Source organism: Empidonax traillii, unplaced genomic scaffold (assembly GCF_003031625.1).
Source record: "Empidonax traillii isolate 1590-97213 ecotype Southwest subspecies unplaced genomic scaffold, ASM303162v1 scaffold105:size1093405, whole genome shotgun sequence".
NCBI lineage: Eukaryota > Metazoa > Chordata > Aves > Passeriformes > Tyrannidae > Empidonax > Empidonax traillii.
The window spans coordinates 296408-319280 of record NW_020955298.1 but is presented as its reverse complement, the minus strand read 5'-3'; the positions used below and the strand labels follow the sequence as shown (position 1 = coordinate 319280).

Sequence of the window (22873 nt, the reverse complement as noted above, 5' to 3'; positions counted from 1 at the left end):
AGATTAGCTCCTAAAAAAAAAAAAAAGAAATCAGTATTGGGAGTTATTTTATGTAATACTTTCAGGTTTTTATGTAATACTTTCAGTAACAAAGTTGGCATAGAAAAGTCAGAATGTACTAATGGAACTGTGGATGGTGTAAGCATGGGAGGGAGGTTCTCTGTCAGCAGAGTAGAACCAAATACTGCACTGGAAGGACTAGAGTGGAACTGATGTAATAGGACTGGGGTGAAATTTAGGTCATGCACACATGTGCTAACAGCAAGAATTTCTGATATAAAGTGAAAAATGAAACTGATACTGGAGAAAAATCCAGACATCCTGAACAATCAGAGGAAAATTATGAAATGTCAGTATTTCTGGCAGGACAGGAAAATACTTGCACTTCTATGCAGAATATTGGTAAGGCCACATGTGAAAAAATTATTGAAAATAAGCCTGAGATAGTCTCATTTATCCCTCTTAGGACAGTAGAGGCTTAATTGCCAAATGAAAGAACATCGACTTCAGCCAAAGGCTTACTTGTCCAGGTATAATTGTCTACGAATCCCTGCAGCTAGAAATAAGACAGAGGTTTCTAGAAACCAACAGAATAAATCTCACAGTGTTCCAACAGGAGGGGTAGGAAACCCAGTTGGTTTGAGTGGAACCCAGCAAATTTAATAAAGATAGATATTACTGACACTGCTGCCTGGATTAGGAAGGACTGGACTTAGCCTAATGAAGTTCCCCTCAGATAGAGTTGGCTTCTATTGTTGTTTCTGGTCAAATGCTGATGTATTTGAAGGGAGCACCAGCAAATGGGGAAAAAAATGCCAGTTTCTTGTATAAAGCTGTGGAGCTTTTCCAGAACATCCTCGTTGATTTGTCTGGAGCAGATGAACCCTTGGCAGGATCTCCATCACTGGGTGGTTCTTAACAACACACAGGGTGAAATCCTGGCCCATGTGAAGTTGGTGGAAGTTTCTCTATTAATTTCTCTGAGGCCAGGATTTCGCCCTGGAAAGGGAGTCAAAAGTACATGCATGCTTTCAGAGACAGAGTGGCTGATTAAATACATCTGGTGCACCGCGCTTTTATCAATCATTGATAAAATAGTGCCTTTTAAATATAAACTTTGGGGAAGCTTAACCGCAAAATTCAAACATGTCCTTTACAAGACTTAAAAGCATAATTTGTCTGCTTTTTATCTGAAATAACAGGAATCATGGTAAAAAAAATAGCACCCACCCACATCCATCCACTCCAAACCCCCGCAAGTGTTTGATGTGCCGCAGAAACGAGCGATTAAAGCTTAGAAAAGCCAGTTAAAATATTTCTAAATGATACACAAAACTTTATCCCCTAAGAATGTAACCCAAAACTGTGCTCCTCCTCGTGCCATTCCTGAGCAGTTGAACTAGGGGTTCATCTGGAATTCAGTATGGGCTGTGCTTTCAAGTGACCCAGCGCGGCTCAGGACGGGCAGCGACCCTCACCCGCACCGCTCCAAGGGGGATGTGGGCGCACACCCCGCGTGGTGGTGGGTGTGCGGGAGGGCTGGGGAAGGCTGGGGGACTCTGGGGAACGCTGTCCCACGCCCAGCGTGTGTGACCTGCCGGGGCGCGGTGCCGAGCAGGAGCCGGGCGCGTCCCCGCCGTGCGCATCCCTGAGCCGGGCGTGTGAGCCGAGCACGGCGGAGGGAGGAGGGCCGGCTCCGTGCCCTGCCCAGCCCCGGACAGCCTTCCCCAGCCTTCCCGGCCCCCCCGCCCCGCACCCGGGAGAGCGTCCCGCTGCCGCCCCGCCCGCGGCTGAGTTTGCTCCGGTCCCTTAATTGTTTCGCTCTCACCGAGAACTTTGTTTACAGTCCCTTGTGCGGCGAGCGAGCTGCATCCCCTCATACGCTGCCTGCGGGCTGGCGGCCGCCACAGTCCCGCCCGGCGGCCGGGAGGTAAGGCACGGCTCGGCACGGCTCGGCTTGGCAAGGCATGGCATGCTCGGCACACTATGGCACGCTAGCCTGTACTATGGCATGGACTGGCACGGCTCGGCTCTGCTTGGCTTGGCTTGGCACGGCTCTGCTCGACTCGCAGCCGCTGGACCCGCACGCCCCGCGGCCGCGCCCCCGTCGGCTCCCGGTGCCCGCGGGGCTCCGGCCCCCGGTTCTCCCGCTCCCGGTTCTCCGGGGCATCTGGGGCTGCTGGGGCACTGCGGGACCCGCTCCTCTCCGGCCGCAGGTCCCGGGGAGGTCCCCTCTCCGCCGCGGCAAAGGGCTCTCTCGGTTATCTTCGGGGTCCCCGCAGCCGGAGTCTCTGCCCCGGTTGCAGGTCGGGAGTTCCCGGTGCCGGCTGCGTTCCCGGAGGGGTTACGGGCAGACAGGGTGCACAAGGCTCTCCCCGCCTGTTCGCCTCCCTGCTCTCTCGCAGAGGTGCTCGGGGACAGGCGTGACACGCAGGGTTTTACCCCAGGTGTGTGTGTGTGTGTTGTGTGTTACGGGCGCCTTTGAAAGTTTTGCGGTTTGCAGATAACAGGGTCGTGTTTGTGGAGGGGTTTGGTTGGCTCCCATCCTACCCTTCAGCTATGTCGGAAAGGCGAAAAAAGGAGTGATCTTAAATCTGGTGATTATTTTACTTAAAAACTTGGTGAGAGAATTTTACTGCATCCTGAGGCTCAGGCAGCTGGTGTGGAGGTGGTGTGTTCTCCTCCTGCCCCTGGAGCTTAGAGGCTGCTCCTCGAGTCTGGTAAATACCAATTCCAGTTGTGTATTTCCAGGAATGTTCACCTGGGGAAGAGCTGAGGGATTGTGTTCAGGATTACTATAAGCTGTTGAATTCCAAATGAACTCTGGCTCTCCTCTCGGTACAGAAGGACTCCTTACGTTGTTTTCCATAGTCACTTTAATGCATAACCAAGTGTGAAGTGTAAACATTATAATTTTTTGGAATTTTACATAAGCTAAAAGGTTGTCTGATGTATGGTGCAAGGTAGAGAGAATCAGGTCCAGAGCCTGGAGGCAGAAAACTCAAGCTCAAACATGACCCACTGGTTCTGAGTAAAATGCAAAAAAAAGGGATGTAGTGGCTGAACAATGTCATCTCTTTGCCCTTGCACAGAGATATTCCTTACGTGGGAAGCTCCTGAGAGAGCACCACATTGAAATGATTCTGACTTAAAATATTGGAAGCTTTGTGTGTAGATTTCATGTGTTTCTGGTTCTCAGCTTTGTAGTCAGGGAGGGAGGTGGAAAAGAAGAAATCTCATCACTGAAAAGTTGCTCTGTCAGTCAGGATTTTTGATAAAGACATTAATTTAAAAGAATTACCTAAACTGTGTGTAGTCAAGAATAAATACAAATAAAGAACTGACAGAGCAATTTATCTTTTCAAAGCAAGATGCTGGCAGAGTGGCTTAGGGGGCACAATTGCTCTAGGAAGAGCTTTTCAAACAAATGTAACCTTTCTGTAATCCGAGTGGAAGTTGGCTGCAAGTACATTTCAGAGGTCTGTGTTTGTTTTAATGTAACTTAGATTTTTTTATTTAAAGTGGGTTTTTTTCCTGCATTTCCCTCCAAACTTTTCAGAAAGTTAAACTGATTGCTAAGTGGTGTGTACAAGAATATAGTCAAGGAGACAAGCAAGGAGACTTCCTTATTATTAGCTAAGTTCAATAATCAGCTAAATATACTTTAGCTATGTCACAGGTTTATTCCAAGGATCCCCTGAGAACAGCAGCAGTTTGTGCCTGTAAATGTTTGTGTAAGTGAAGTGTTAGTATGGTCTAAATAACGTAAAAAGAGAAAAGCCCTTAAAGTTCATCATTATACAGACTTATTCTCTTGAATTTGCTCTCATTATCACTTAGAACTCCTGTTTGAGGGTGGAAATGATCTTTCATAATCATGCACATATAAGAAAGGGAATGTCAAATAAGATTAGCAACATAAATCTCTGCTGCTTGGTCAGTTTTGCCTGGCTGCCTGGTGGTTTCACAGCTGTTTCTGCAGTTGATAACAATTTCCATCGCTCTGCTCTCTGCAGTCCTCACACTGCCCTGCTGCAGATTCCACCTTGTCCCTCTCTGAGTTATGAATCTTGTTTTAAAAAATCCAATAATAGCAGAAAAAAACAATAATAAATATAACAGAATTATGTTTATTACTGTGGACTCTGTTAGTTTGCTTTTTTTTTTTTCTTAGAAGAGTTTTTGGGATTATATTACTTAGGTTTTATTATAGTAGGATAATTTTAAAAGGTTTGTTTTTTTTTAAGTGGGAAGTTGATATATCAGTTCACAGCTAGGAAAACCAAGGGAGATGAAGTGATTTGCTCAAAGAAACCGGACACATAGAAGATACCAACCCCCAGGTATTCTGAGTTGTTATTCACAGAGGTGGAGTGAGCAAGAGAAATGAAGTTAAATGAGACTTTTATCTACAGAAGTTCATGTGCATTACCTTTTCCTGCCTAGCTCTTTCTGGGGGACTTGCCTGGGCTATGATACTCTTTATCGAGACGTCACATCATCAAAGGAAAATGTTACTTAGGGCCAGAAATGGGTGGCTGCTGCCAAGAAAAGAGGAGAGCCAGAGGGAGAACATCTCCTGCTGCCGTTAGGTTGGGAGCAGGAGTCAGCACACAGCGGTAGCTTTTCCATGCAGGAGTTTTATTCTTGAGAACCTGACAAATACCCAACAACTTTTCTTGCAGGAGGAAACTTCCATGCTAGAGTATTGTCACCTCCAATTCATCGTTCAGCAACATCGGACACCTCAAAGCCTGGAGCAGTTCTTTCTGCTGCATGACTCTGCCTTGAACTGACACAAGAGACATCCTCAGCAGCGTTCCTCGGCTTCTGGGACGAGGATTTGTTCCCATGGATTTCTCACGGACCTGGTAGGTGTCCATGCTGTTGGATTTCACGTCTTTTCAGTAAATGTCAGCTTACAATTATCAGTGGCTAAAAATTTCCTCTCCCCATTACCCAGCGCTGGCCACAGATTGCCACAGAAGCACATTCTTCCTTCAACCCCAAGTGGCTCCTTAAGATAGTACTTGTGGTATGATTAGTGAGAGGATGCTGGTGCTGCCGGGTATCTTTGCCTAAATTTCTTACCCTGAAACTTGAACCAAATCACCTGTTGGGGTAAGTCAGAAGTGACTTTGCTGGCAATGAGGTCCAGTGCCCCTTTCTCTAGGGCTGAATACCTTTACTCAGACTTCAAATAGGTTCTGTTGTTTATTTAACTTCATAGGATTTCAATAGAGGTTTGTTTATTTGTTTTGTGTGAATGCCTGTCTGCTTGCATCCTATTTCATGCAAGAACTGTGCTCTCAGAAGTCAACAGGTATTTTGCCATTGACTTAATTTTGGTAGTTTAGAAGTTGTTTTTTTGTTTTGTTTTGTTTTGATTTGTTTTTTTTTTTAATTCCTGTTAGTTTTAACTGTATAAACATATCTTCTTTCTTCAAAAGTGTCTGTACAAGACATCTAAGAGATTTAAATGCTCACTGGGGATGTATCTGAAGGAGAGGGACAATGACTTTAGAGACAGGAGCAAATACACTTTGAATGAATGTTGAAGTTTTTCAGAATAGTGGTTTATTATAAGCCTAATCCAAAGCCTTTTCAAATTATTAAGAAATTTCCCTATTTCTGTGACTGTTAGAGTATTTCAACTTTTGAATAGTTATTACAATGTATTGGAACCAGTAGATCTTTTATCTGGAAAATTGTTAATTTTTTTCCTACCTCAACTTTAACAATATAATGTTAAACTAATTGAATATGGCTAATGGTAAGATCAAAAAAAAAAAAAAAAAAAGGTGACTTTGGGGTCACTTCTTATGTTGTGCTGAACTTCTGTAACATTGTATAGATAAATAATGCAGCAATATGATGGCACAAGTGTAAGTCCCACTGCCACATAAGACATTACTGAAAATGCAGACTTGGGCTCAGATCCATGTGGGAACAGATCAGTGGCACTGTAGAGCAAACCCATGGCTTTCCTGGGCTCTTCCTCTCTGACATAAAAGGTACTTAATCATGTGTTATGGTTCAAAGAACAAAGCAACAGAACCTAGGAGAAAGAACTTAGGATACCTAAGGTGTCAGCACAGATATCTTTGCTTTTCTGATAAGCACTGAATAAGTCCCCTTCCTGCCCCTGGAGGCAGCAAGTACTCCCATAGAAACTCACGGAATCATGGAATGTTTGTGGTTGGAAGGAGACTCTGGAGGCTGTCTGGTCCACCCCCGTCCTGCTTGAGCAGGGTCACCTAAAGAAGGATGCCCAGGACTGTCCAGGTGGATTTGGAATATCTCCAAGGATGGAAGCTCCTAAACCTTTCTGGGCCACCTGCTCAGTCACCACCCCAGCTTGAAAAAGCCTTTCCTGCTGTTGGGAGTGTTCCAGTGTGTGCCCGTGGCCTCTGGGGCTGGCAGGGTGTGCTCAGGGCTGTGTTCACTGTGTGCTGAGCACTCTTCCACAGAGCACTGCAACAAAAGCTTTGGCAAACCAGATCTGAACTGTCCTTCTCTCATGAGGGCCTGAGACTCAGATACAAACTTTCTGAGCAGAAGCAGAATAAAGCCTGTTTGTGCCTGTGCATAAAAACAGTGAAATTCTCTTTGTCTCTAAACCCATGGTCGGTTATAGGAGGTGCTGAGATATAAAACCAAGGGCTCTCCACAATGAACGAATATATCTTAGCAACAAGGGTGGAGTGGTGGGAAAGGAAAAGGAGAATACAAGTATCTGGCAATTAACTTCCTAGTCACAGATGTGAAGGTGATAAAAGTGATAAAAGCATTACGGCATTGCCAACGCTCTTCCTTGTTCTCTGAGCTGCATATCACGCTGCTCATGAGAGCAAAAGCTACACAGCCCACACCAGGGTGGTGGAAGGAGCTACTTGTAGCAGGAGAACTAGTGGTCCCCCATTGTCCCAGCCTCTGCTGCACGTGTTGGGGTGCACTGAGCGTTGAGCCTGGTCTAAAGCAGCACAACCCTGGTAGCCTTGGCACTGCCAGAGGTCACTGCAGGCCCCAGGGTGGCCCCACACCATGAGAGCCCCAGTGAGAGGGGCAGCCTGTAGCAGTGGAGAGCCGTGGGCTCATCCTCCCCTGATAGGGTGGGCTCCAGTTACACACTGGAGCCATCGTAGTGCAGATGCAGTCAAACTGTGCGTGCTGTGTGTAGGACTGAGAGTGTGTTTACAGTGTGGAGACAGGAGGAAAACAACCTGCTGTAACTGAGATGAGTGAATATGAATGGAAATCTCCCTCCCACACAGTTACAGGGATGTGGTTTCATGGTTTCACTGCTTCTGCATGAAGGCAGTGTAAATGGCAAGCTGTTGAGCTGGTACTGAAGTTGCTGTGATGGGAGATTCACCAGCTTTGAGCTTTGAGCTCAGTGCAGGGAACTTTCTGCATCCCCACTCCCCCCACATCCACCATTTGAATTGTTTCCCTAAGTAGCACTTATGTTGAGAAAAGGCTCATTGTTCATCCTGGTTTTTACTGGGCCAGTGCTTGCCTATGCTACAGTGATGAGCACTGAAGCAAATCTGTGTAATGTGTGTGTTTAGGTGTGTATATAAAGAAACAGTGTGGAAAAACATGTGAGCAAAAATCAGAACAGACTGTGAACTTCACTTCTGTGTGAGAAGATGTAATGCCATTGAAATCTAAATTATATCCAGAAATGCTGACTTCAGGATGTAACTTAAAATAGGATTTGGCTCACAATACTTCAAGATTGGTGTCTGTCTTGGTCTGTGACTGTTCTTTCTAGAACTTAGGCATGTATTGGTAACTACTCTAAGAATTGATTCAGATCCTCCATAACTAGTGGTGTCACCACTGACCTCATGCATAAATCCTTGTGGGTTCTGAGTGCCTGGTTGGTTGTGATCCCAAGTGGGATTGCAGTTCTTCTTGGGACCACCCATGTGTCACAGAGCAGTAATTGGTAATTATTGGCTGAACTCGTGCTCTTCTCTCCGCAGTGCTGCCCGTGCTCAGCACAGCCTGCTCTAGCCTAGGAACCGACCGACTCGAGGCAACCAAGATGACAAACGAACCTATTAAAGAGATCCTGGGCTCCCCAAAGCACCCTGATTCTGTGACCACGGAGAAGAGCAACAACAATGACTGTGTGATCACCACCATCCCTCTGGTCAGCGAGTGCCAGCTGACAGCGGCCACGGGGGGAGCGGAGCTCTCCTGCTACCGCTGCACCGTGCCCTTCGGGGTGGTCATCCTCATAGCCGGCATCGTGGTCACCGCCGTGGCATACAGCTTCAACTCCCATGGATCCATCATCTCCGTGTTTGGATTGGTGCTCCTGTCATCAGGACTCCTTCTGCTGGCTTCCAGTGCAGTGTGCTGGAAAATCAGGCAGCAGAACAAGAAAGCCAAGAGGCGGGAGAGCCAGACGGCACTCGTGGCAAATCAGCGAACCTTGTTTGGTTAAAGACAACCAGGAGAAGGCTGGACAGAAGGCAGAGCCTTTGTAAGTCAACTTGGCTATTTATCAGTAGGAGAGATTGCAGGTTTTAAGTTAACTGTGGAAATGAAAATGGAATGGATTAAGAAATACCCTTAACTCTGCAAGTGCTCTTAATATTTTCTTACTGCAGACTTGGTAGTGCAGACTTCTTTCCAAGACCGAGGAAAAACCCCTTTTCCTTCACAGAAAACTTTGTCATCATAACTGCAACCATCCTAACTGTGTTCTCCAACATGCTGATTGTGCTGGAAACGGAACTTGTGGGAACTGAGAAAATAATTGGAACTGACTTGAAATGCCAGAGATCTCCTTAAACACACACTGTGACATTTGACCAAGGGAGAAGTCATAACTTTTGAAGTGAAGCTTGTGGCCAGAGCGCCTGGGACTTAAACTGTAGATCAGAAAATTAAAAAAAGAAAAGAAAAAAGAAGGCAATTAGAACACACTGCAGTTTGCTCAATAAGCTGATTCTTATATATTATGTAACTTTCCCTTCACAATAACTGTGGTACTTCCCCCCTTTTTTAAACCAACTAATATTAATTTTGTTTTACTATTGAATAGAAATAAGTAGAAATGTGTAATTATATTGTCTAACCTGAATAACGAGGTATGATTATAGCTTAAAACATGAGACTTTTTTTGTAAATTAAAGTGGTCAGGTTTAGCACTTTTGATTATTTTGCTATAAAATTAAAAAGTAAATGTCATTAAAATAATATTCAGTGCTGCTAAACCTTTAGAAAATCTTTATTGCTATCAAGATAGCCTGTATTTTCAACTCTGATGCTCTGTGATTCTATTTTTGTAGAACAACCCCTGTGACAATAACTGTGAACACATGTACTGCTGATCTCTTCCAAAAATCTCTGTGGCCTGTGGACTTTGGTTTGACAGCCCATCGCTCTGCAGCTTGATTACCAGCTCAGTTATTGAAAAATCATAGCAGTCAGTTCTGCAGACACTGGCACAGTCAGTTTGAAACACAACTATTAATAATTACTCATGGAAGCAAAGCCACGTGTGTGGTGTTTGCTGGCTGAGCTTTGGGATTATGAATCTTTATGAGAAGCAGGTGCCAGGTGTCCCTCGAGTGTGTCTGAGATGCTCATCCTGTAACTCTTGTTTCTAGAGGTCTTCCAGCTTTTCTCAGTTAATGAACTATTGAGGGGCTAGTCCCAAATTGCAGGAAACCAGAACATGATTCCTTTGTCTGTATCTTGAAGGACAAGTGAGCTGAGTCACAGATTTCCACCCTGGCCTGTGTGAGGGTGTCACAAGCCGGAGGAGCTGCACCAAGTCCTCTTCCCCCTTACTTTCTCCAGGCTCCAAAGGGCTGGATGTGATTTTTGCTTTCCACTGCCACAGCGAGCAAGGCCTGTGCTAATGTGCCTCCTCCTTGCCCTCCAGAGGCTCTGGCAGCCACGAGGGCTGTGGTGATGCCCCTGCAGGGCACACCTGCCAAAGAGGTGCTGCAGGGGTTTCCTCCTGCAGGCCATCCCGGATCCCTGCGCTCCTCCTGCCAAAATCACCCAGGCATCCTGGCTTGGGTGCCTCCATTTCCTCTGCCCTCCACGCTCTAAGCTCGTTGCATCCATAACTTTATCCCCGGATTTGCAAAGTGCGCTCCGTGTTTTAAATAGAGCAGGCCTGTGTGTGTGTGTGTGTGGGGAGGGGATGTTTGGGGTCAGTATTTGCGTTGCCACACTCCGTGGTTACCAGACGCTATAATAAAATCACTTGCATCAGAGGAAAGCTGACAACACATTTTAGCACTTCCATAGCCCCAACTTAATCACGGCAGGAAGCTTTCCTGCTGCTAGGAGAACATGTTGCGTCACCAGAACATCTGACACCGGTGTCTAGTGTCAATCACTTTGCTTAAGGTCATTAAAAATATTAGGGTGTCCCCTTACGATGTACAGGTTTTGCATGAGTGACAATTCATGGGAAATGCATAGCATGATAAATAATGGAACAGGTGGACTAAAGTGGTGTCTTTCCTGTTTAAAATGAGAAAAGTGATTGACATTAGCAAAGCTGGATAAGTTAAATAGGGCTGTTAATTTTTTTTTTTTTCCCCCTCCCCGGGAACACAATAGTTTTTCTGATTTCTTCTTTTCCCTCCCTGTTTCTTTTTTTTTTCCTCAGTGGAATTTTGGGGAGAGAATTGCCAGGGATACGGAGATGCAGTGATTTCTACTACATGTGTGGCAGCTCAGGCCCATGATTCCCAGGCTGAGCCCAGAGCAGGAGCAGCCCACTGCTCTTTTAAGCCTTTCCCTTCTCCACTGATAAGCTGAGCTTGCTGTGGCAGGAAGGCAGAGGTACAAGGTGAGGCTCAGCTCCAAGTCAAAAGAGAAAAGCCAGACTCAGCGAAACAACGACAGCGGGGTTTGGGGAGCAGTTTTTTCAGGAAGGGCAAATAGAGTGAGTAAAAGTCACTCTGCTACTACTAAAGAAGTTTTCCTTTCCCTTACCTCTGCTCTCTTTTATATTTGCAGTGCACATACAAGGACACAGCAGAGTTCCTGCACCACCCTCTGCCCTGCTGATTGTGGGGCACCCAGGCACTAAGCAGCGTGTGAGCAGTGACAGGCAGCATTGCATGAGCCTAGACATGATCCCCTGGCACAGTAAAGCTTCAGGTGCAACGTGGTATCCCATAATACCATCTAACTGACAGGCTGGGAGGCCTCCAGGTGATATGGGGCTGCCAGAGCACACACTGCTGAGCTCAGTAGCATTGGCTGTGTCCCAGAGAGAGAAGGTACATGCTCAGGCATCTTCATATCAAGTGGTGAGTGAAAGTCTGTGCAGGAATTCAGTCTTGTTTGGCCTTCATTCAGAGAAGCAAAACAGTAGCTTTACTGGGGCACTTTACACAGCTTTACCAGCACTTGTTCCTGGTGTCCTGCAGGAGCAAGGGTTTGTGAGCAATTTAGTCAGAGACCTTATGCTGTTGAAGATGTTTTCAGATGTTTCATCAATTAAATGGTCACATGGTCTTAGAAACTGGCACAGACTTCTCCGCCATGATTTGTGTGCCTCGATTTTGGGACAATCTGAAGCAGTAGTAGCATCTTTTCTGAATGACCAGGGATGAATCCAACAAAGTCTTGCAAATCTACATGTTTCAGACACTTTTGTTGTTATCCTCTCTCCTTGCACTCCTTGTCCTGGTTCCAACACAGGAACAACACATCCTCTTTGGCCCTTCAAGCCCAGCCATTCTGGGAGGTGCTGTCTGAGTACAGTGTGCAGGCTCAGCACCTTCATTTTCCCAGAATCTGGTGATATTGTTAGATCCGAGAAGTTTTTTTGACAGGAACACATTTACAATGCTTTTACAAGGGTCATCCCCCTCAAACTGGATACAACCAGCAAAATTTCTTCTTCAAATTTTGAATCCCATGACCTAATCTGGGTTGATTTGGGGTTTCGTGCCTGTGTGCCAAGTCCACCAAGTCTTTGATACAAAGCCACTGGAACTCCACAATTGCTGTTTGGTTTTTCCCATGGGAATCTGGGAGGCAGAAGGATGCAGCCCTGTGGAGATCACAGTGACTTTCCAGTTCAGAAACACCTTCCCTTCTGGTGTGAAAAGGCTTTGAATGCGACAAATGATATTTCTGGGAGAGGCTGGGTGGGAGCTGATGCAAATTTTATTGTCACAGTTGCTTGTCTCTCCCTTCCTGAAAGCCCTGGCAGGACTGTGCAAGCAAAATTGCCCTCACAAGGATAGAAAATTATCTAATAGAGGAATTGCGCTGGTGAGCTGGGCAAACGTTGCCGCGATCTTAAATAATAATTTCAAAACCCAAGCACAGGAAATTGTGTCTGTAACTACACCCTGTATTGCTATTGTACACAAAGACAGTTATAGCCTGGGACAGTATTTTAAAATAATAAGCAGTTTGGTGTGACAATGCTTAAGATTTTGCTCAAGTCAAAACGCCCAATTTACGATTCCCCAGTCACTTCACGTGTCATGTTTTGTACGTGACTGTGGCTCTGACACCGTAATTTGCCAGGTTTTTTAAAAAAAAAAAAAGGAGAGAGAGAGAGAGATAAATGTTAGTTTCATGGACTTGTGTCAAGAATTAAGTTTCTCTGCCTAGGACACTTGGGAGAGCTCCTGTTACCAAACACCGAATGTGCAGTATTACTGCAGTGCTACAGAACAGGAACCAGGCTCAGAGAGTGGAACCAAGAGAAGCCTGAGAGTCTCATCAGGATCCGGAAGGGACAGGCCAGGAACAAGCCCTCTGGAATATCCCCTATTCTTGCCTCAGCTTTGCTTACCCAGAGTCAAACCCAGCGCTACCGCTCCTTTAACATCTGAGGTGGGAGTTGTTGTGTATTATTAGCAGGTTCCACCTAATTTGTTTTTACAATGGGCTCCAAAATAAGAAGAGCAGAACAATATTGGCAGCCATCATTTTGCATATATATATTTCCAGCACCTCTAAGCATTAGCAGCTGTCATTTTGCATTTATATTTTCAGAACCTCTGATGCCTTTAGCTTGTGGGATATTTTAGCTATATCAGTACGAATATTTGCTGATTACAAAGGGATTTTATATATAAAAGTACATTACATATCAAGAATTGCATTGTATGATGCAAAAAAATATAAATCCTGGCAGAAATCTGTGTGTAGACTAAATCTTACAGGCTAAACCATATGGGAGAACAATGGTCTTAAACTGCGGAATCAACTTGAATTTTTGGCTTTTATTCAGGTTGTTGATGTCACTATTAACATGACACAAGACCTAATCCTTCCTCTTGTGAGCAGCCAGTTGGAGTTCTATTGTCCTGATTCTATGCATCTTAAAATTTGAATCTGTGGCAAACATGGCATTTTTGAAAAACAGGGTTTTTTTACTGATTGGTTTATTTTCCTAACTCTTCTTCTGTGCTTTCTAGACTAAGAGAAAAAGAGTATCAAACTTTAAAAAACAGGGACAAAAAGAGGAAAGCAAGTGAAGATCACACAGCTGCAGATGTTGGACTATGCATAAAGACATGGAGGGATAGTAATGCTTTACATGAGGGCCCTGTTGAAAGACAGAGACTTAAAAAAATATGTAAGTCTTGTTTCTGATACATCCTTGGCAATATTCTCATTTTCACTCTTATGATGTGCCTGAAGTCCCCAGGCTAACATCAGTCTTAGATCTCACCTCATATTTATTTTCTGTTTCCCAGGAACCATTTAGCTCAGCAAAAGGCAGAATCTCATCTTTTGCAGTCTGATTGGAATCAAATGGCCATTTGGGATTTGCAGAAGCAGTGCCCCCCTGGTTTTGTGAGTTATAAGGCATTCAGCCCCAGCCTGCTCTTCAAGAGGTAGGCACTGTGTAGAGGTAAAGATTTCTGAACTACAGTGAGAGATAGCAGTGAATTATCTATGAAAAAAAAAAAAAACCAAAAAAACAAAACAACAAAAAAACCTGCAGAGCAGCCCTTCTCAGCCACGTTCCCTTTCGATCTGAAGGCCCGAGTTTGTGAATAGAGTTAACAGCTTTCCTGGAAAACTGGCCCATGACATTATTTCCTTGTGAACTCCATCCACCTGTCATGTTAGGGCTTGGTGCGACGCCAGCGCTGGCAGGAAATAATAGGCAGCAGGATGCTGGTGTGTGTCGATGGCCCTGACCCTCCCATTCCTGAACATGAATAAGCTCCGAGCTCACCAGGCGTCACAGCAGAGCGGCTCCCGGGCCCTCGGCAGCGCATGGGTGGGATGCACAGCCACTAAAATAACATCCAGCCGGCAGAGCTGCGGCAGGAGCCGCGTGGGAAGGGATGGTGTCACATTCTCGCCGCCCGCCGCTCTTTGTTCTCGCCCTGCACGCTCGCCGTGCTGCAGAGAGCACAGGGGCTGCCTCGCAGGGGGAAAAAGTGCAAAGCAGGCAGGTAGGGGGTGTTTGCCGAGGCCCCCCCAAAAGAGCACAAAGGATTCACTGAACAACTTCACTGCTTTTGCTGGGGGCACGTGAGTTATGAGCCTGAAGTGGCTTGCAGATGGCTCTCTCCTGGTGCGCCTGGGAAAGGTAGTTCAGTTCGGTGTTTAGGGATGCTAGACGGTGAGTCAGGGGAGCCCAAATCACCCTTAAATCAGGCTTGGGCTCATCTTCTGACATGGTGCACACTGAAATGTGAGTTCTCTGAGACCACCCCAGCCATCCCTTGTCCATCTGGTCAGCTGGCATCCCCAAATACTGCATAGGCACTGGGCAGAATGCAGAGAGGACAAAAAGACTTCTTATTCCCATTTTTCCCTCTGCCAGACCACATGTGACAAAATCTGTTTAGGTTCTCATAAGGGAAATGCTCTCTGAGGTATTCAGAGTATTAATCTGGAATATTAGCCCTCTTGCTCCTCATCTTGAAGGTACAGGAGATAGCTGTGCTCTCTTGAAGCACATACCATTTTTAAATCCAAAGTCATTAGTCCATTTTCGTATATCTTAAACACTTCTCCATTGGTAAAAAAATAAATATAAAAAGAGAAAAGATCATATATACACATGCATACTCTTTGACTACGTGTAGGAGCAAATAGCCCAAGATATGTGTATTTCTAATGCTTGCAGCATAAAAATGCACTCCCCCAAAGGAAGCTCCTTCCCAGGACTGATGGCTGAGAGCCAGGATAATTGCTGGAAGGGCCAGGCACATTGGGACTGCAGCCGAAATGGAAGTTTATTTGCAAGCCAGGGCTCACCAGCTCCCCACTGCCTTTGCAGTCTGGTGGTTAAGAAATGTCTGATCCCAAGAAGCTCTGGCTTGCTGTGGTGAGATGTCTTCTCCTCTAAATCAAGCCATGACCATTTTTCCCTCATCTTACATGTAATGGAGGAGCTGAAATCCCACTGTACTTCACATCATGTAACTCAAGAGCTCCTCGGCTAAGAGATCTGGGCTCAGATAGAGTCTGTGAACAGGCTTATTTCTGGACTCCGTGGGGTATGTTATGTATGGCCATCTGGGTTGCCACTTCTGATTTGTTTTTAGCTAGATAGAGACAAAGATAATTTCATTCTTTGCCTACCAACTGATGGTGCTTCAAAGAATGACCTCTGCTATCACACAAGCAAAGGGCTTTTCAGCCTTCACTCTGGCTTGTAAAACAAATTTGTAAAGAAACATCCTGATCTCTTAGCCATTTCCCTCTAAATATTTTCCTCAAGAAAGTCAAATAATTGGATTTGGAGCAAAACTGTTTTCTGATCTGTAGCAGAAGTGGTGCAGCAGAAGTTTAATAAAATGCCGGCTTGAAGCAGAGCATCCTGTCACCCCCATGCCTTTTTGCCCAAAGGCAAAACTGCTGAAGTCAATAATGTAACTCCTGCAAAAGATCATAAAGATGGTCAAATTATTGCTCACGTTTTAACTCTTGGAAGGTGAGTGACTAAGTGTAATAGGACCAACATCTTCATTTTTCTTTTATGATAAAACCCCCAACAAGCTAGAGAACGAGCTGTTCTTCCCTTACCAGAGCATTTTGGTTCCCTGTCACAGGAACAGCAGCTGGGACATGACAGATGTCATAGCCTCAATTGCCACCAGCTCCAAGTATTGTGAAAGATGTAAACCATCAGTGTTGGGCACAGCATTCACAACCACTGACTGGCTCAGGCTCTGCCCCACTGTGTGCTGACATCAGTAGGTCTGAGGTGGCTTATCTGAGCAGCCACCTCGTCCTCACTGTAGCCTGGGCTGCTTCATCACGCCAGGCAGGATTGGAAGGACTAACATCCAGACATGGAAAAGCACAGTTGGTCTGTCAAGTGACCAGAAGTGAAAGCATGGAGCCTGGAGCTCAGGATGGGACAAAGACACTCAGAGAGGATCGATGTGCCCTCTGCTAAAGCAGAGGTAAGTGCTGCAGGGAAGGACTGGAGCACGTTGGCAACCAGCCTGGGGAGGCTTCCACCAGTGCTGCTGGGATGTGTCTGATCCCTGGCTGGGTGAAGGGCTTTGTTTTCCTTTGCATGAAGCAATGACAGCCAGGTCTGGGCTCCACACAGAGTGTTGCTGGACACCCCAGAGCACGGGGTGAATCACAGTGTGGTGTTTCTGATGCACTTCTGCCAGTGGCTTTGTGGGACTTCTGGGGAACTGGCCATAAGATCATTTCCCAGAGCCACCAACCGGGGACTCAATCAGATGGTATCAACTTTCACTCAGATTTTGGGTCTAAATGGTCAATAAAAACATTCCCCTGGTGGTGCTGAAACCATTTGTGCTTCTGTGCAATAATAACTATTCAACTGCCTTTGGAATACAACAAGCTTGTTCCAGTCAAAGCTACAAAATTCAAACCTGCCACCCGAAGTGGCCATTACTGAACGACAGGACTGCACAGGAACGGGCAGCCAGACATCCCCCTGCCTGGCAAGTCACTTTCTACAGCTGCCCTGGGTCTCAGCCCTTCTCCAAAATTCTGCTGTGTTTTTATAGGGCCCAGATCTCTTAATCCACTTGCTTTAGGTGTATTTTCTGTTTAGCCTCACAGCGAGCCAGGCCATGTCCAGTAAGGACAACTGGTGGCAGTGTGTGACAAAGCGGGGGGCTGAGGGAAACTGGGGGAAATGGGACATGCAGAACCCCATTTCCCTTTGCATGGGTGAGCAGCAGCTGCCTGTCACTGCTGAGCACACCTTTGTGTGCAAGTCCTGCCGTTCTGAGCATCTCCAGTCTCCCAGAATCACGGTGACATTGCCAGCCCTGACCAGCACCTTGTCCTGAGTCCTCAGAAGCTCAGGGCTGCACAGAGCTGCCTGCACCGAGCCCTTTGCACAGCACTGAGGTCCTGCACACAAATTTGGGATATTTTTGAGCGCCATCTACTGGAGTTTTGGCTGTTTCCTAATTGTTTGCACTCTTGGTGTGCTGCTTACATATTCTTACGTCCATAATAATCTGTGTTCAGAGGTATGAAGGACTTAAAATTGAAAATAACGAGAAAGTAAGATTTCAGCACCACAGTGCTCCATGACTCAGGCATCTCCCAACATCACAACAAGCACTTTGTCACGCTCCCAGTCTGGTAGTCTTTCATTTCCTAGGGTGACAAATTTCCCAGTACAAGGGCTACAGCTGGTCAGAAACTCCCAAGAGAATAGTCTTCCACTGGAGAACGATGATCTGATTAAGTCAAAACATTTCATAGAAATGTAACAATTTTATTGCTTATTCATTTTTACAGGAAATTGTAATCATTGGATTACCACATTTAATTTTCAGCTGCATTGTTTTTAAAAAATCAGAAAGGGAAAGATAGCACAAAAGATAGACATCTTGCTGAAATGAAATATGTGGGAATGAAACATGTGGGAAAGCTCTGTACCTAAATCCATGCATAGATAAACTCCTGAGGCTGAGATTTTCATCCTTATTTGGGAAAGCAACAAAATGAGAACAACCCTGGAGCTTTTCATGGAATGAAATTCCAGACTGCGAAGAGCTCCGATCCCTGAATTATTTTATTTCTCCATTCTATGTTGTTATGAAAGAAAATAGCCTGACTTGGGAAATTCTTTCCCTCTGTGTCTGTCCCGCTGCTGATACCTTGCTAAACCCTAATTCTGCCGACGCACTCAGTTCAGCAAGACTGTTGGCAGTTCCAGTTTCCTGTAGCAGAGGCAAACCTTTTGTACTTTCTCCCTTTGGGCAATTTTCTTTTTTCCCAGTAAGAGAAGTGTGCGAGGTCTTTCCAGCTGGGAAATGCACGTTGCAGGCGGCGGGGCCAAGTGTACAAAGAGAAAGGAGGCTCGGTGCGAGTTACGACACCGACATCTGGCAGATAGATTTGGTGTCTCTGTCACCTCCTTTGCTGGACAATGCTCTTGTCCCCAGAGTGAAGTCTTTGTTAAATGCTGGAACTCTGAAAATGTGACTGGCATCAGCTCTGCAGAGCACTTCGAGAGTTCTCGTCTGCACAGATCTGGCTTTGAAAGAAGTAAAATCTCCCCTGGTGAGCCTGCAAGTTCCCCAGAGCAGGGCTGTCAGTCCCACGTGGGTGTGGAGGGCACAGCAGTGGGCAGCTCTCTCCAGTGGTCCAACCCCTGGGCAGCTCCAGCAGACCAGCAAGGTTTTGAGGGGGCCTAAAAACCCCTGGATATGGGAAGGAGAGAAGCAACCCTCATTTCCAGCAGAGAGATGCTGTGTGCTGCTCCCTGGTAGGGGTGAGGTGGGCAGAGCTGTTCTGCATCCCCTGCACATCACACACAGAAGGATCAACACCATAAATTATATTAAACAGTCTAGTCAGATTTTATTTTTTTTTCCAGCAAAGTTAAAATCCACCTCGAAACAAAAGTTCTCCCTTTGGGTTAGTGCAGCAGTTCAGCTGAACATAAAAGATGCTATTGAAGCAATTTTTGGCGTGGAAGAGATTAAGCACCGTGAAGTCAGAACTAAAAGCCTGCAGTTCAGCATGAAATTCCATTGCTGGACATGTGAGTTATATCATGGTCAGAACTCAGGGCCATCTGACAACTGCCTTGGGAAGTTTTGTATTAAAGTCCCGTCAAGCATTACAAGTGTCCTAAAGTGATGATGGAATGACTGATTAGAGAGGGGCAGCTGGTAATGAATGGCCTTGAGCTGCAGAGAGACGCTCCAGGCTCCCGACAGAGGAGGGATGTGTGCTAAAACATCAGCTCAGTTTAGAGTATTTTGAAGCCTGTTTGTAGATGAACATGGACATCCACAAAGTGGCTTCCTCCTCTGTGAGCAGAGAGCAAACCCAGATGCCAGAAAGGGGGAAAAAATTAAAAGCAGTGTTGTGTTTTTTTTAATGGAGACCTTGGTAGTGGGCCCGAGTAGAGAACTCGGCTCCCATCTTTAATTTTGTGGAGGATGGAAGGAGAAGTCTTCATGTTTTAATATCATCTCTCGAATACTGGCACGTTTCCATCATCTTATTCAATCTATGAAGCATAAATAGGCAACTTTCTCATGCATGGGCTGTGTTTATATAACACAGTCTTATCATATGATGTTGGAACATCTTGACAGTGTTTGCCAAACACAAGTTTGTAGCTCAAATTTCTGGATATATTTAAAAATTTCCAAGATGGGCTCATTAGTTACACTTTCCATTAGACACTTGTTCCTAACTGATGGAAATAATTGTGATCTGGTTTTTTTTTTTCAGACATTATTTATTTAGTTATTTGTTTGCTTTTAACATTTGCTCAATTAAGCAACGTTTTATCATTGTGCATATAAACAATCATGATGTTATAACTCTTTTCACTTAAGTAGATGATCTGTAAATAGTAATTCTGCAAATTTAGAAATGTGCCCTGAGCAATACACCCATAAAAGTTACACAATATAAAGAAACCAGAGCACTTCCTTTATTCTGAATCCCCAAAATGTGATGATAACCCAACTTTCAGATTCCTATGAACCCAAGATTGTACCCACAGTTGTCTACCTGTTGGCAACAACTTTTTCATTCTAAAAGGAGCTTTATTTTCATGACAATTTTATGGAACTGAGGAAAGGAATTTATACTATCTCTAAATGAAAACAGGAAACCAATTCTCTCAACCAAATTTGAGGAACTTTTTAGTTACAGATGTCACCTGGACCGAGGTCCAGAAACTGTCACTGGATCTTTCCATGCTTTCTGTGGCTTTTATCCAAAGTACATAAGGAGAGAAGGTTCATTTGCCACAAGCATGAAACGGCACTAGAATAATATAAACCTATTCAGTATCAGGGAATTCAAGTTTTAGGGTTTTTTCTCATAGTGAAAGTCATTTGGTTTGGGGCCATCAATTAAGCAATCCAAAAATCCAGCAGAGCCACAGTCTGATTACAATCTAATCACGTTGCAGTGAAACTGCACAGTAATCACAGTTGTCATTGCCACACAAAAGGTTACTCTTGGCTGTCAATCTTTCTATCACCAACAGGAAAATCAACTTCCACACTGTTTACAAGCCTCGCTTGGGGACCCTTGGGCCTAAATCCTAAACAAACTTCCTCTGCAGTAATTGCTAACAGAGTAGCACAGCATGGAGACTTGGTCACTGGAGGTCCATTATTCATTAAATTGCCATCTCACAGAGCCAGTTCCCTCCTCTTCAACACTCCTTTTGTTTGTTCCCATGCCAGACGTTCTCAGTAGTATCACAATGAGCTGCGAAAGCCGCCTTTCCAAAAACTGGTGTTCCAATGCCTCCAAAGAACAGCAGTTCAACTCAGCATCAAATCCCCTTATTCCCTGGCCTACGTATTTTATTTGGAAACCACTGACTGCATGTGTTCAGATGAAAGTCACAGCGAGGGCTGCCCTTTGGGATGACTTTCTGCTGTTGTTGTGAACCAAGCAAGGAATACAGAGAGGCTTAAGGTTAAACTGGGGTTCCAGTGCCCTGCTGAACCAAGTCTGAGCTAATGCCTGTGACTCCTGAGCCAAAAACCTGGGTGACTTCTTGTACTTCTGCCCTTCAGTGACAGCTGAAAGGTGCAGTGAGGTGTCCGTCAAATCACACACCGTGGTTGCTACACTGAAGGTTTCACGCTGACGTATTTTTGCCGTAGGCCAGGGAAGGAATTTGCATACAATGAAAATATTTTTTTTTTCTAAGTTAAGCTGAAACACAGCCTTATTTCAAGGAAAGTTTGGAGGGTAGCCATATACATTTTGAAATCCCTGGACCAGGACTGAGCCATTGAAACAGATTTTACAAGATGTGGGGGCTTTTTACGATAAAGGCGCAGAGCAGATCTTTTGTTCCTTTTGGATCCTAAGAGTAATATTTTGTTACTCTCTTTCCAAAACAAAAGTAGAACTAATTGATTGCTTTGAGTTCCTTATTCAGGAACATTCCAATAACATCACACCTTATGCTTTGGCTTCTGTAATGGCTTTTCCCTGAGCTCTTGACAGCAGGGTTCTGACTTCTGCCGAGTTAACAGCGTGTTCTCCAGAGTATTGATCCTGGAGGCAATAAGGAAACTGTAAAACAGAACCTGGATACAAGACACAACATATTTGAGACCTCAGCCAGGCTGCTGGGTATTTTGCAAGGTCAGTCTTGGATTTCATGTTTAAGACCACAGAAGCAGCACTCAGAAGGTTCACTGTGCCCACTGTAAAGAACCTTCTACAAATCTCCACGAAACAAATCCTCTTGGGCTTTAATATACATGTCTGTGAATACACATAGAAACCCCCCATCCTCTAATATTCTTCCTTTGAGAAATTACATAATCTTTAGAAGTAATTTCTAATAAGAAGCATTGCTTTCATTGCACTTTAGAACTAGCAATTGATTAACTGAATTATCTACAGCTGCCACTGTTCTTTATTAGTTTTTAATGAACCACAACACATTATAAATGCAATTCCAAGCTAGCCTGAGCTCCCAGCTTGCTGGAAGCTCTTACTGATCCCAGTGGGATATGCAGGTTTGTAACAATGTGGTATCTTTTATTTCTTATTGTCTGAAAGAGCTACTTCTACAATTGTTTAGTATCCTGAAAAAAATATGGGTTTCATTACGAAGTAAGAAGGAAAGTCACTAAAACAAAGGTGGGTTCTGTGGGTGGCCTGGTGTCTGTATCAAGTCTGCATGTTAATAGAGCTGGAACAGAGCCACTGAATATCTTGTTGCCTGGCCTAGGCAATTACTGGGTTTGGTGGTATTTACTGAGCCTCTTGCAGCACTTGGAGCTTGATTTCTAGTTCAGTTATCTGCTGAAGCACAGAAAAGCTGATTAGAAAATGTGTTTTCCCTACAATGTGATGTTTTCTTTTTTAAAGACAAGCATACAGGGTAGTTAGCTTTGATGCTGAGTAACTTTTCCTATGGGATCCCTTATTTGCATAACAAGATTTAGTTTTGCTGTCTGAACACCTGCAATCCCAAATTTTTCTAGCTTTCCCAGGGAATTGGTACCTGGAATGCACTGTGCCCTGGGCTGATGAAACCACAATGTGATCCTTCTAAAATCTCCAAATTATTCTGTATCTTTAAAGTGTTCTGGCAGGATTACATCCTCCACAGCAATACCTATACGTGGGAAAGAGAAATGTAACCAATTCCCCTGCTGACCTTTATCTTATTGTGTCTATTTAAAACAGGAAAAGCATGCCCATTGGCTCAGCTAATACCTGAAATAACTAAAAGACACCCTGCTATTCCCAATTCCTGACTACTTCCTTGTTTGCTTCCCTCCTGGCTAGCAGCAGCTCGCATGTATATTTATAAATATATGCAAATTTTTGACTCCAGACAGGTCTTGCCCAAGAAAATGAACCATTTTTTGTAGCTCTTTCCAGTCACTGGCTGAGACTCATCACCTGAGCTCTGTTAGATACTTTCCTGTACCTTGTT

General features: G+C 44.8%; 1 protein-coding gene across 2 annotated transcripts; it reads left to right on the top strand.

Moving 5' to 3' along the window:
• Positions 1-1504: 1504 nt before the first annotated feature.
• Positions 1505-9363, top strand: TMEM100 (transmembrane protein 100). 2 transcript variants are annotated; one of them, XM_027882440.1, is made up of 3 exons: positions 1505-1522; positions 4686-4871; positions 7992-9363. In XM_027882440.1, the coding sequence occupies exon 3, from the start codon at positions 8054-8056 to the stop codon at positions 8456-8458; it is 405 nt and encodes a 134-aa protein (XP_027738241.1). In that variant the 5' UTR covers positions 1505-1522; positions 4686-4871; positions 7992-8053; the 3' UTR covers positions 8459-9363. The 2 variants fall into 2 exon arrangements, with proteins under 2 accessions (XP_027738241.1, XP_027738240.1); XM_027882439.1 differs by lacking the exon at positions 1505-1522 and adding an exon at positions 1757-1930.
• The last annotated feature ends 13510 nt before the right edge of the window (positions 9364-22873 follow it).

Bases quoted from the DNA above. Each gene is read 5' to 3' on its own strand.
- TMEM100 (XM_027882440.1), top strand. From the start codon at position 8,054: ATGACAAACGAACCTATTAAAGAGATCCTGGGCTCCCCAAAGCACCCT.